The sequence below is a fragment of the Lacerta agilis genome, chromosome 13, assembly GCF_009819535.1.
Source record: "Lacerta agilis isolate rLacAgi1 chromosome 13, rLacAgi1.pri, whole genome shotgun sequence".
Classification (NCBI taxonomy): Eukaryota; Metazoa; Chordata; class Lepidosauria; order Squamata; family Lacertidae; genus Lacerta; species Lacerta agilis.
Genome location: NC_046324.1, coordinates 4,929,252 through 4,943,669, shown reverse-complemented (window position 1 = coordinate 4,943,669; position 14,418 = coordinate 4,929,252). Strand labels below are relative to the sequence as shown.

Here is a 14,418-nt window from a genome sequence, read left to right as displayed (position 1 = left end):
GTTTTCTGGTCCAATCTGGTTAGGAAATTTAAACAGATCTCAAAATTAGCAAGAATCACTTGAGGTTTATAAACCCTTTAAGATTAAAACCTAATGTGTGTCCCTGTTTTTAAAAGTCTGGGCATTTTTATGTTTTGAGTCAACAACTTAGGCTATGGACTTAGTTCAACCTTTGCTGAGCCCAGTGCCCTCCTGTGCTGGCTGGGGCTGATGGGATTTGGAATTCAAAACATCTGGAGGGGGCCAGGTTGGTGAAAGCTGATTTAGTTCATAAAGCTACACCTGAAGATGACCATGTCATGATAGTGTACAGTCCAGTGGGGCATTTGTGTCCTGTGCAAAACTTCATTGAAATGCTGGGGCACTTTACAAAATCATTACAATGGTACCTCGTGTTATGTACCGTCCCCCTTAATGAATGCTTTGGGTTACATGCGCCGCTAACCCAGAAGTAGATGCCCCTTGTTGCGAACTTTGCCCCAGGATGCGAGTGGAAGTTGCGCTCCAGCAGCAGCGGGAAGCGCCATTAGCAAAAGCGCGCCTCATGTTACAAGCGGTTTCCGGTTACAAACAGACCTCCGAAATGGATTAAGTTTGTAACCGGAGGTACCACTGTACTGTAGAGAAGACTTGCATAGCTGGTGATTTTGAAAGTACACTTGTATAACCCCTCCTGCACTCATATAACACCCCTTCAACAATTAGTATTTACTGAATTTATATACCGCCCTATACCCCGTAGGTCTCAATGAAATGGTAGAAGGCACCTTCGGAATTTGGATTCCCTTTGCTATATCTAGGAGGATTGGCCCAAGACTGTTCAGTGCTTCTAGCGAAGGGCATTATCTGACTGGATTGGTAGCTGAATCTTCTACCAACACTGGCCATAGGAGAGCATCTTCCACTCCACCCAAGGGCAGCAAGAAGGCCACATGCCATGCACACACACCCCTTCCTCTTCATCTTGCTGCTGCCTTCGGCCTCATGCCAAATGGGTCAAGCCCAGCTAGACAGCTCTGCGGGGAAAATACTGCCCATTTGCTTCCCTTAAGAGGGAATGCCAGTCCTGTTTGCCATACAAGCATTAGTAAAATTAAGGCTTATGGCTCAAGCTTAACACTGGCGTGAAAGTGGAGTCTTGATTTTGTGCCCATAATGCGTTTTGGGATTATAGCCTATAATTCTGACACACTTTATGAGCACAAGATCAAGGTTAAATTTCATACCAGCTAAATTAAAAGCAAGCATTCATTGGAATCACATGTTTGGATGCACGCTTAGTATGGCATGAACATATATCTGACCAGCATCTGCAGTAGAACAAACCACGATCTCAACCCCATCAACATTAAGAGCTAAGGGCAATCTTCTGCAAGGCTATGGAAGCTTCAAATGACCAAGCTAAAGTGATGATTACAACCACCCCATGAGCATGTGCCTAGTATAAAGGCCAGCCCAAGACGTTTTGTTCTCCGAGGCAACAGAGATAGCAGCCTCCCCATTCCACGTACAAAAGCCAAACACCATTGATGGGACAGAACCCTCCACTGCATCTGACAGCAACAGGCTTGCTTAGGGGGCTCTGGGCAGGACAAGACACAACAGTTTTGCCTGCTCTCCTCCCTTCAGCATCTGCTGCCTCACTCTGTGTTATAGTAGGGCCAGCCCTGGCTAGCATGGTCATCTGAAGCCATTTTCAAATTTGTTAGGGTCCCCAGATGAAACACTGGTCTGAACATATTGGCTATACTTACTGAAACCTTGCTTTTAAACCACGTGAACCAGAAAATCAAGTTCTGCAAACTATGGGCTTGATCCTGACTTAGCCATACTTCCTGAAATTAATGGGGCAGGTTAGCCACAGCTACTGTATGCCTGGATCCAGCCCTAGAATCCTGAACACATGCTCTGCAGACTTTCAGGTAAACGTGTGTTTAAGACTTTAGTTTAAGGATTTTCACAACAACTTGGAAAAGGTGCTACAGCTGAGCAATATGTTTCTGTGTAGGGCTCCTGGAGATACTAAAGACTGAACCAGGGACTGTTTTGACAGCAGAGCAGTTGCTCTACACCAAGCTACAACCCTTAGTGCAGGTTACTGAAGCAGCAGGGGCTCATCCACACTTCTCCTTATCCCATGCCTATAAAGCATGGGTTCGAACAGTTTTCCCCTCACCCCACTCCTTTCTCAGAGAAAATCTGCTCTTTAGCTCTAAATTAGACCAAGCGTCAATGAGGAGAAAACCTGAATTGCTGTTTGCTCTGATTGAATGCTAAGGAAGAGTTTTCTCCAGGGCAAAGCAGCGAGACAAGAGGAAGGGTGCATGAGTCCCTAATCTAGCCTTTATGGACTTTTTCATCCCTGCCTCTTTTCCCCTAAGATTCAGGAGTGGGAGTGGAATGCATTTTTTAAGCTCAAGTAAATTAAGCAACTGTTTCCATGTCTTAAGTTGCCATTTGTCATCCATATCTTTGCAAACGTCTTTTGAAAACAAGCTGGACATTTTCCAATTCCACTGCCAAAGTGAAATTGTTCTTATGGCTTGTATCCAGAGTTAAGTTCTGCTGAGAATTGGGCCCGTCAATGGGCATGAGTAACTTAAGTCCATTTGTTTCAATGGGTCTACTTTAAGCAGAACTTCCTGGGATACAATCCTTTGTTTCCCACATAATGGGGAAAGTTTTCCACAAAAGAAGTCCACCTCGGTCTGTAAAGCGAGATGAGCACCGCAACTCCAGAGTCGTCTGGGACTGGACTTAACTGTCAGGGGTCCTTTACTTTACCTTTTTAAAGTGCTACTTTAGGTGCTCCAAGTAGTATTTTTGACTGTTTCTCTTGGCCTTTGTCATATCATGTTACCCTCTGTCATATCTGAAAGTACAACTCCAATTCAGTATCTGTTTGCCATATAAAATGAAGGGGTCAATATTTAAGACAGAGGTCAAAGCCTCACACCACTCAAGTGCCCAGAACTGATTGCTCTGATCATTATCAGTTTACTTGTGCAGTTCACCCACCAATGCATGTTGTTGTTGTTCAGTCGTTCAGTCGTGTCCAACTCTTCGTGACCCCATGGACCAGAGCACGCCAGGCACGCCTATCCTTCACTGCCTCTCGCAGTTTGGCCAAACTCATGTTAGTAGCTTCGAGAACACTGTCCAACCATCTCATCCTCTGTCGTCACCAATGCATAGTGTTGCACTAATAAAAAATATGGTAACTGAAAAACACACTGACAAAAAAGTGGAACTAGCGGTGCATGGATTTTGGTAAACAGATTGGAACGTAACTCTCCTTCAGATTTTGCAATTCTGAACTTTGTAATATAGTTCTCTGCTTAAAAGTGTTCCAAAACATGTTAACAAATGCTTATTTAAGATACAATACATTTGGAAATAACACTGAAATAAAGCATTTAAATACACATTTTAAAACAAAATTTGCTTGTGGGCTTTATAAAATTCACAGAATGATGCAGAAATGAGACAGAATGTACTTAAGAACCCATGTGGAATTGACACTGATCAGAAATAGGCCAATCCATCCCTAAACCACCACCACCACCACCACACACACACACACACACACACACACACAAGCCTCTAACCCACAAACATACTTCAATAAAGCACAAATAGTTTGATAATCACACCATAGCACTGTACTGAGATAAAGTTGCACATACAGCAGCAGTATGATTTGGGGCATGTTTAACTGAGACCCCCCTTTTTGAGCCACACCAATAAAATGAGATAGAAGCACAGCCTGCTTCTGGCAGTGAAATGTAGGAAGGCACATCGGAATTGACTGCCCTTCAATTCTGAGAAAGAGCTCAACCTCCAGGGTGATTTCATCAGGTCTATTTATTAATGCATTTCAAGTTTTTAAAAAAAACACCTTACATTTGTTTGCACAATACTTTATTTTATTTTTGCAACTTTTTAGTAAAAATTTCCAAAGTGAACCAAAAAAAAAAAAAAAGGATACTGTATAAAACACAGTGGACATTAAACTGACAGTAGTATTAGATTGCAATTTGCCTTGATAATCTTGTTTTAATTTACCACATCTTAACTTGTAGTGGAGAGTTCAGTGCACTTTTCTCTTCGCAGAAAACATTAAACTTAGACCCAAAATAAAATAGGGTAGCCAGCTCTCTGCCAGGCACCCTAGCCACAGGAGAACATTACAAGCAAAGAATTTACATGTTCCAAGATCTACCACACTCAAGAAGTTACTATGAACTCTTGCAGAACAAAAGTCACCATTTTAGAAATGCAAACCTAGCTTCCAGCCTTTGCACAGTCTGAAGAACAGAACAAGAACAGAACCACCCCAAAATGTATTGTAAAATGGTTTAAAAGCAACTACAGATTTCTAACTAGTTAAGATCCTTCAGAATTATTTATAGTCTATTGGTCTGGGGGTTTCATGTACAAAATTTGTCTCTAAACCATGTACAAAAAAGCTGTATTTTGAAAAAAGTCACCACATACTGTACAAGTTTTACAAGGAAGAGATTTCATTATATTCTTTTAACATTTTTGGCCTTGCTGGCTTGCTTCACATTATGAGAATGTGTGTGTAAACTGTATACTCTTGGAAAACAAAACAAAACCCTGGCCAACCCCTTAATAAAATTTGCTTCCCAAGCAAAGCCAGAAATATTTTTACAGCCATTTGTTCCCTAATTAGCTTGGTGCTTTTGGAAAAACAGAAGCAGTGTATCACAAGCTTGAATAATGCCCTCTTCCATTTCCTGCATAGCAGTTAAGCATATTATGACATTGCTTTTGTTTCTACTTTGTTTTAAAATGCCAATTATTTACACTCATAATAAAAACTTTGGGCCATTGTGCTGTTGAGCTTCTGGACTCCTTTAAGCGCCTTTTGTGGACATTCCCCAGCCTACACAATTAAAACACAACTACAGCAGACTCTGCAGCAGTTACTTTTGTTTTAGTGGTTATCCTTAAGAACAGTATCATGCTGAAGAATTACCAAAATACTTAAACAAAAAAATTAAACAACTTTTCATCTCTCCCATATCTGTCAGAACTGGGAACCTAATTACCACATATTAAGACTATCAGAGCATATCAAAGAAAGTCAGTTGCAATCTTCTGAGGAAAAATATAACACACTTGTCTTTCTACCAAAGCATGAAAAAAGAAGTCGATCATTTAACAGGCAAAGGTTTTTTTTTCCCTTTTTGGGAAAATAATTATGCTGAGCTCTCAGAAATCATATATATTTTACATAAAAATTAATGATGGGAACATTCTGGCGTGTGCTATCCCCAGGACAGCAGCGGCACAATGCGAGAAAGCACAATCCAGAGGGAACTTCTCCTACAAAAGCCCCCTATGGATCAGAGCAGAGCTTCGTTCATTTTAGTGGGGCTTGTGCAGGACGAGCAATCTGGGTTTTGTATCCAGAGTGAATGTTAGCAGTAATTCTGACCATAATATAGATACATTTAAAAAAGGATTCGATCCGATTCACAATTCCTGCATAAAGCATTACAGAATCCAGACTTTTATACACCTTCAACCTCTGTTATCCTGAGTATGTCAATTAAACAGTAATTTCTTCATTAAGAGCGTAAAAGGTTTATAATACAAAGAAACATCCATATTGCAATTCTCTTGTTTTACAATTGCACACAGAAGTACAGGTGTACATTAGAAATACAATGTCTGCATATAACATTTTATGTACATTGGCAAAGTAATGTCTCCAATGTCTAGCTTCCTAGCCTCAACAGTTGAAAAATATATGCTTTAATTCATGTGAAGAGGAGTTTCACAAGAGCCATGTTTTGCCTCCAAGTGAAGAAAAGGCAACAACGAAGAGCACAGGGAGGAGAAAGACGAAATCATGGGGCTGAAGACGGTTAAAAATCTGCTTCAAGATCAGCCGCTTCTCTTTTGGGGCAGGGAAATGCAAGCATTGAACATCTCCACATCTTGCCTTTTTTCTTTCTTCTGCTTTTTAGTTGAAAGTTAGACCAGGGACAATGACTTAATATAGGTTTTCTTTGGAGTGAAATTTTCCCACTGTAGGCACTAGGAAGAACCAAGGCAAAAAACAGCACTTAACGTCTCATGTGTCCCATCTGATAACTCTCTCGGGGCCTCTGGCGTGGAGGAGGCTGAGCAGTTTGGGGCGGTCTCCTTCGCTTCAAAGTGCCTACAGAAAAAAGCATACAGTAGTTTTAAAAAGCATATTGCCTGTTTAGAGACGAGTCAAAACCTAAGGCTCAATGTGCTGTATGCAAATGTGCAAGGCTTTGCCAAGCACAGAGCACTCAAGGTCAGTTCTCCCTCTTCCTGCAAAACATCAGGATGATGGTACCATAGCTGTCAACTTTTCCCTTTTCTTGCGAGAAATCCTATTCGGAATAAGGGAATTTCCCTTAAAAAAGGGGAAAAGTTGACAGCTATGGGTGGTACATTAAACAAAGGAAAAGCAATACAAAACAATGGTTGAGACGACCATTTTATGCAACTGCAAAGGCCTGTCTGCCTAAGTAAGTTGTCAGGAGAAGCCTGAAAGTCAAAATGCCTGCTCAGTTTCTGCTGGTGTAGTGCTCCACAGCATGGGACTGGTGGTGACACAAAAAGTCTGATCTCTAGGTTGAGGCCAGACAGGCCCCTGAAACACAGAGGACAACAGCTCTCCTCTGGATGGTCTCAGTGATTGGGCTCAAATACAACAGCTCAGGAGGTCCTTAAAGCATCCTGAGTTTTGTTCAGTGTTTTGTATATCAACACAAGAACCTTGAACCTGGCCCTGTAGCACATGGGCAACCAGTACAGAAGTTTTAGCAGAGGTGTCACATGCTGCCATCTTTCTGCCCTCATCAGTAGACTCTAGCTGCTGCATTCTGTCCTAGCTTGTCCTATGTGAACAAGACCCACATAGAGCACATTGCAGTAATCCGTTCTCAGTGTTACCAACACATGGGCTATCAGATACAGCTGTTGCACCAGACTAAACAGGTCATTTGGGCCTCCAGCAACAAACATAAGCTACATACCTACTCCTTTAGAGGCAGTACAAGCCCATCAGTGTGAAGGAGTTAAAGATACCACCCATTATACTAAGTCCACAAAGATTTTGACAGCTGAAGGGACAACTGACTTTTAAGCCTCTGAGTGTCCAAGAGGGTAGCACCTTCTCATAGGTTTTCCTCTTCTATATACAAGAGCATTTTGCAGCAAACACAGCACTGCCCTTTCATAGCGCAACTACTACAAGGTGCCAGCTACATTTTCCATTATACAGAAGAGGTTAAAAAAAGCATTTACAGAAGTCACAACATGAAGGTGCTTACCTGGGAGAGGTTTAGGTGGTGGCAGCTTTGGGTTGCTGCTTGGGGTATGAACACTGCATATCTTAATGAAACCGGCCATAAACATGATCAGCGCAATCCCCATAAGCAGTACAGCCCACCAGTATATCTGAAATTTTGTGAAAGAACACAAGAGACTATTTTTAAGATAGATGTGCATGTACAACCCTACTACATCTTAAAATCAGTGCAAAGCCATAGCGTTATTCCTCAAATGCCACCAGAGGTCTCTATGAATGAGGTTCTAGGACCCCTGAGAGCCCCCATGGAGCTGGGCAGAGGCACATGGATCCCAGCCTTAGCTGCTGGCTCCTCAGCTACAGCCCACCTGCCTTACTCTATGGTCCACCAGAACGGGGTGCTGGTGGTGGCAGCAGACGGCATGCAGACCCCAGCAATGCAAGCAGGGTAGGTGGCTTGTTTTGACTATAACAAGTAAAGCTGAATGAAGCAGCCTCATTGAGGGCCTGTCAACCATCTACTGTTTGATTAAACCAGTGTTTTTCAACCTTTTTTGGGCAAAGGCACACTTGTTTCATGAAAAAAATCACGAGGCACACCACCATTAGAAAATGTTAAAAAATTCAACTCTGTTCCTATATTGACTATATATAAAGTAATTTTTCAATTTTTCCCATGGCACACCAGGCAACATCTCGCGGCACACTAGTGTGCCGCGGAACAGTGGTTGAAAAACACTGGATTAAACCTTTTATAAAAGCATACCTGGGAGTGGTTTAGATGGTTATAAAAGCAGTTACAGCACTAAAGGGAAAATCAAATGGGCAAAGTTCTCAGGAGGGTGGCAAATGAATGCAGAAACCAGTTCAACTACCCAAACCTGGACAGGTCATCTACTTTCTCAGGACAGGCACTTGCCCTCCTCATACCCCCCCCCCGCCCCAGCACTAGAAACAAGGCTGAAGTTGGACGATTCACAAATTGCAATGCAAAAGCCATTTAACCATTAGCAATCTAATTGTTGTGTTAAAAGTTTCTCCACTGCATTCTCTGGCTTTAATTCAATTTGAATTTGCAGGTTAAAATCAAGAGCAGTCATCCATATATTAATGCAATCATTTTCCAAAAATGTAAGCTGACTCGAGTCTAGAAAAGTGAATTTTCCCAGGACAGATGTAGAGAATAAAAGGTTACGCTCCATCTTGGAAACTGCCCAAACTCCATAGGAAAAACCAGACAATACCGCACTAATAGAATTACTAAAGGAGGAGAGATTGGAACAGGACACTGGTGGGTTGTGACAATAGCAGCTGCATTTTGCTGGGGGGGGGGAGCATTTGAGAGAGAAAAAGACAGAGCACAGGACAAGAGCAGGAAAAAGAAATAAAGAGACCAGTTGAAGTGAGTCTCCTGTGGGCAGACATGATGGGAATTGAGGTGGGGAAACAGGTCCGTTCTTTGTCCTGTAATCTGTGTCACAAAGGGCAATCATCATATGCAAATCTTCCTGGGAGCAGAGGGCTGGGCACAGGTGCTATTCTGACCTGGCATTTGGGAACTATGTTAATCATTTTGGCTAAGTGATACATCAGTGATGAAAGGAGGCAGAATCCTTCTTTCCATGCCCAGGTAGACAGTACATATTTGGATGCCAAATTTTTAAACCTTAGCCCCAAAGTTGCACGTTAGAGCTAACAATGTGCCCTGTATCTGAAAATGCTGAAGATAAAACTGGAACAGGACAACACTTTATTGAAACTTTTAAAAACAGTGACCAAACAAAAAAATTGTTAAGAAAAGATGGATACTGCACCAGTTAGCATGGCCAGATTCAGAGTAAGGTGGCAAAAGGAATCTGAAATGGCTGCACTTTTGGCAGTGTATAAAGAACCATTTACAACTGAGACATATACAGCAGCTATAGATTCTGAAATCAGAGGGCACCAAAGAATTCTACCAACCACCACTTACTGCACACAAAACTGAGAGCTGCTAAGGAAGAGCTGACTGCACGACCTGTCTCCCATGAGGTCTCATTAGAAGTAGTACAGATATGTATGCTGACTGGTCACCAGACGAAACAGAACGTGTCTGACAATCACAATTCAGCAGAAATAAAGGAATGCAGTGGCATCCAGGCCTGAAGAAGCCACCAACCATGGTAAGACAATGGCAGAGCTTCTCTAATGTCATGAGGTGAGAATCAGCCCCTCAAGAGACCAAATTTAAAGGGCATGGGGCATAGCCGGGGTGGTGGTGCAGCCGCCACACATATCAATAAAAATCAATAAAAATACTTAACTGAGGTTCTGCCTCCTCCAGCAAAAGCCTGCCCCCCTTAACAAAAATCCTGGCTACACCCATGGACACGGGCAATGGTCACTGTTTGGAAAATGTGCTAGGTCAAAAACACATTACTGCAATAAACCTAGTTACTGAGTGTGTGTTACATACATGAAAATTTCTTATCTGGCAATTCCCATTCTTTTCCATTCCTAAACAACCCTGAAAATGTTTCATTATAACATAACATTTCCTGTTCTCCTGGTGAATAAGGGGGAAATGTGAAATGAAACACAGTAATATCCAGAGGAAGAACTGTGAGAGAGACTCTGAGTTGGCCAGCAGCTAATGGCTTTTCCCACCTGCCTTGCCCCACGCTCCAGCCCTAGGAGATTTTATAGGAGAGACTGCTTCCATCAGAGGGTGGCTGGTTTCACCAGTGTTGCCCCATGTCTGGCCTGAAGAACCTTCGGAAGGGACTTGTTATGCACATGTGTATTTCAATGCGCTGAACAGATTTAAAGAATATGAGCCATGGGGGTGCAGTATGAATTGAACAGAACATAGTGTATTTTCGACTGCTATTTTGTTAATGTTGTTAATACTGTTTTATAGATTATAAATGCTGTATTGATTTGATAATCATATGACTTTTGCTTTAATTACGGTGCAGCTTGTTTTTTAGTTGCTGTTTTGTTAATAGTGTTTTATAGATTGTAATTGTTATATTGATGATTTTTTTAGTTATTTCATTTGATTCATGCTGTATCTGTGATGTTCTATTATGCTCTACCATGTTATTATTTATTGTTTGCAAGCTGCTTTGGGATTCATTTGAATGAAAAGCAGCATAGCAATATAAAAATCAAAAATCTATTTTTCCTGGCACTCAGCCAATACAGATGCACACAAATCAGTGAAGCTGCACCAGTGCCTGCCTATCGGATATTTATCTCACCCTTCCTCTAAGGAGCACGGGGTTATGCAGTTTCCCTCATAACAACCCCCACTGTACTAAGACTAATCATGCCTTGCCTAAGGTCACCTAGTAAGCTTCATGGCCAAGCAAGAATCTAAGCCAGCTCTTCCTGGACCAAGTCCAATGTTCTAGCCACATAGCACACTGTCTTCTAAAGCCTGGAAAGTGCACAACAGCCTTTCTCACCTCTTGTCATACCCAAAGCTGGCAACAAGCTTTATCTCTATCTATTTGTGTCATTATTATATGTATTGTATTGTATTGTATTGTATTGTATTGTATTGTATTGTATTGTATTGTATTGTATATGATATAGGGCAGTGTTTTCCAACCTTTTTTGGGCAAAGGCACACTTGTTTCATGAAAAAAATCACGAGGCACACCACCATTAGAAAATGTTAAAAAATTTAACTCTGTGCCTATATTGACTATATATAAAGTAATTATCTTGAATTTTTCAATTTTTCCCACGGCACACCAGGCAACATCTCGCGGCACACTAGTGTGCCACGGAACAGTGGTTGAAAAACACTGATATAGGGAACCTTTGGTCCTCCAGGTGTAGCTGAACTATATGTCCCATCAGCCCCAGCGACCATGGCCAATGTTACACATACTCAAATTCTGAAAACTGGAAAATACAAGTGCTCACGAGTAGAGCTTCTAGCAATTCTTAATGGCTTTTTGTCATCCTCCCATCCCACTTTATTCAACAGTATACTACCACTATGCTTCATTAGAAAAAGCATACAACATTCTTAAAGCAGAATCTGTATGACTGCAAAAGAATTTTACCATTATCCATATGGGGGAGACCGGACTCTTAGTGGTGCAGCGATAAAACTGCTAGCATGCTACCCTTTGAGTAAATATTTACATATTAGCAAAGCAGATGCTACAATGGCTCTGAAGAAAATGAACTACTGCTCTTGTAAAAGCACCACTCATCAAGGTAGCATTGTAGAATTGTGGCAATCAAAGGGTTTTTTTCTGGAGGTAAGAATTAATTCAAATTCAAAACAACTGGCAATGGCAAGCTTTACCATAGTTCACAACATAGTATTAGAGATTTCTTATTTTTAAAAAACTTACAACGATCCATTCTGCAATGTTTTCATATAGCTCTGGATTAAAAATGGCCTTCTTTAACCTGGCTAAGGGGCCGTCAGCATCTACCAATCGACACCTCATGAACACATCACAGTAACCTTTAAAATCATTGCAGGGTGACCCAGGCTGCAGGGTAATAGTTTTGTGATCGAAGAAGTTCTTCCATTTAGCAGATCCCGTACTTGCACAGGAGTCTGGAAGCACTGGATAAAGCAAAAAACATTTTAAGAACAGATGTTATTTTTAGGAAGAGCAATACAACAAAATGCATCACAAGCAACAGCCCGCCCACAAATACATGTATATTGAAAGAACAAAAGAGGTAAAGGACAGCAATCATTACTTAAATCAGGGGTAGGAAATTGATCCATGGGCCATTTTGACAGGTGGGTGGGGCCACACAACTGCCAATCACTTGTTGTGTCATGATTCTTCCTTTGCCGCCCCACTTCAAATTCAAGCCAGGATTGCAAAGCAAGAAATCTGTGGGTGAATGGAAACGCTCCAAGAGTGGGTTGCCATTTCTCATATCATGGGTTAAGACCTTGCTGCCTTTTAGAAAGAACAGGCAGAGGCTTATTTGTTATCGCAGTGCTAAGCACCACAGCATTAAAGACCAGATATGAGCTTATCTCGGTACAAGTACTGATGCACTTAGCACTAAGATCTGAGATCTCTTGTCATTGCTTACTGTCAAGATCAGATAACACATCTCTACACCTGACATCACAGGTCACTGGGTAACTGATAGATGGATACAGTTTGCCCAAAAGGCCTTATGGGTCAAATTCAGAGGTCTGGTGAGCCTAATTAGGCAGGTGGGCTGGAGGTTCCTCTTGCCCTCAGGTTAAATTCATAGTCTTCATGAGATTGAAGTGTTACAATCAGGACTGAGCCAAGGCATTTTGGTGGTTGAAAGAGAAAAGGGAGGAACACCATTTGGACTAGTAGAATAGCACACAATGCACTGGGATGGTTTCTCACATGAGAAATGGATTGTGTCCTCACACTTGGCTGTCCTTAATGGCACACAAGATCCACCTCTTGAGGCAATCGTCTTTCTTCATGGTAAGGTTCTCTGAATAACTCAAGTGTTCTGCAAACCTTTCCTCAGCTTCAGTTTTATTGAATAAAATTATCTGAAATTCTAGTATCAAAATCAAAGCTTACACTATTTATGTTTTAACGTGAAGAGAACTTACTTTTCTCCATGCAACACACATGGCATAATTCTTTATCATCCTTTGCATCAGTACTGGCACATGTACATTCTTCTAAGCCATACTTCTCACAGATAGAACCAGCACATTGCTAGAGAAGAAAAGATACAATTATTTTCCATACATGCTTTACATTCCAGAAAACTTAAGGTTCATCATTTGTACAGGAAGAACCACCACCACCATAGATTGTGAACTAGAGAGTAATACCTTTCCCACTCTGGAAATAATGAAACTGGATGCATCAGCTGGTGGCATGTGCCCATTTCTGATATAGACTGGGCAGAATACCAGGCCTGACAATGCAAAACTTCAGAATGCCATTTCCTAAACACTAAGAAAATTCACGGGTTCTCCACTTGCTACCTAATAAAGGAAATGCTTTATTCCAGCAGGGGGAAATATACAATCATTCTGGGCCAGTAGCATGTGAGCTGATAATGATTCCTTAGCTTTTCTGTAACATCTCTAGAAGACTTACTCCATTTATGCAAACTTGTGTATTTCTGTTGCAGTCCGTTAAGTTAGGCTTCGGCGCAGATGTTGGACAGAAAGAAGTGTTGCCATTGCACCTCCCTTCTTCCGCACACTCAGAATCATTTCGGCACTTTGCTCCAAATACCCTGAATGTACAAGACGATGTGCAACAGGGACCTTGACTGGGGCTGTAAAAGAAGGGGGGGGGGAATACTCAGTTGCCACTTCTTAACAGGTACCTCCTGTCACCTTATTCAGCCCATACATATCCTTTCGTTATTTAGCTGGAAGGATTAACTTTAGCCCTTGTTCTGCAGCCCATCGCCAATATAGATCAAAACTTTAACCGATAAGCTTGCTCTTAAAAAGGTCCCTCCTATTACTCTTTAATCCCTATGACTGTGGGTATAACAGGGTTGTTTAAAGTCTCATTGATAGTTTTTAGCTGAATTCAAAAGCTTAAATCATTATTAAGAAGAACAAGTCACTGAAATCAACATGTGGGTCCCCCTTCCACCTGTAACACACTCAGCCCTACTTATGGAACTTCCTTCAGTTTCAAATAATTTATTAGCTGCCTTACAAGTGTTCAAGGCAACAAAAAATAAAACATATTCAACAAAAGCAAAACGGAGGTAACAACATCAATAGGAGCAAGCAGCCTAGTCAGCTGAATCAAAGGCCAAACAGAAGGGATGTGTTTTATACCATCAGCAGAAGGAAAATAAAAAGTTGGAATTTGGAACTCAAAAGCAGAGCCAGAAAAGATGCCTAACGCTAGCATGCTTGACAATACAAAAAGACATGGACTTTGTCACCACCAGTGTCCTTTAAAAAAACTCATACTACTCTCAAAAGCCTCAAATAGTGACCCGATTCACGTGTATCAGGGCAATCAAAATTATTCAACCCCCAATGCAAATCAGGTTTATTATCAAAATTTACAGACTTTCAGCTGTTTGCAATGAGCAAATCAAACAAAAGCAATTGAAATAGCTCAACACAACAAATGCTTCAAGTGGTTTCCCCA

At 41.4% G+C, this 14,418-nt stretch overlaps 1 protein-coding gene across 1 annotated transcript in view; it reads right to left on the bottom strand.

Moving 5' to 3' along the window:
- Window positions 1-3,846: 3,846 nt before the first annotated feature.
- The window catches only part of ADAM10 (ADAM metallopeptidase domain 10), a 45,710-nt gene continuing 35,138 nt past the window's right edge, over window positions 3,847-14,418 (bottom strand). The window contains exons 12-16 of the mRNA XM_033167457.1: window positions 13,393-13,576; window positions 12,894-13,002; window positions 11,674-11,894; window positions 7,341-7,467; window positions 3,847-6,193 (exon numbers count right to left, since the gene is read on the bottom strand). Of these exons, the coding sequence (XP_033023348.1) occupies window positions 6,099-6,193; window positions 7,341-7,467; window positions 11,674-11,894; window positions 12,894-13,002; window positions 13,393-13,576 (736 nt within the window). The 3' untranslated portion in view covers window positions 3,847-6,098. The remainder of the gene's footprint in view (window positions 6,194-7,340; window positions 7,468-11,673; window positions 11,895-12,893; window positions 13,003-13,392; window positions 13,577-14,418) is intronic.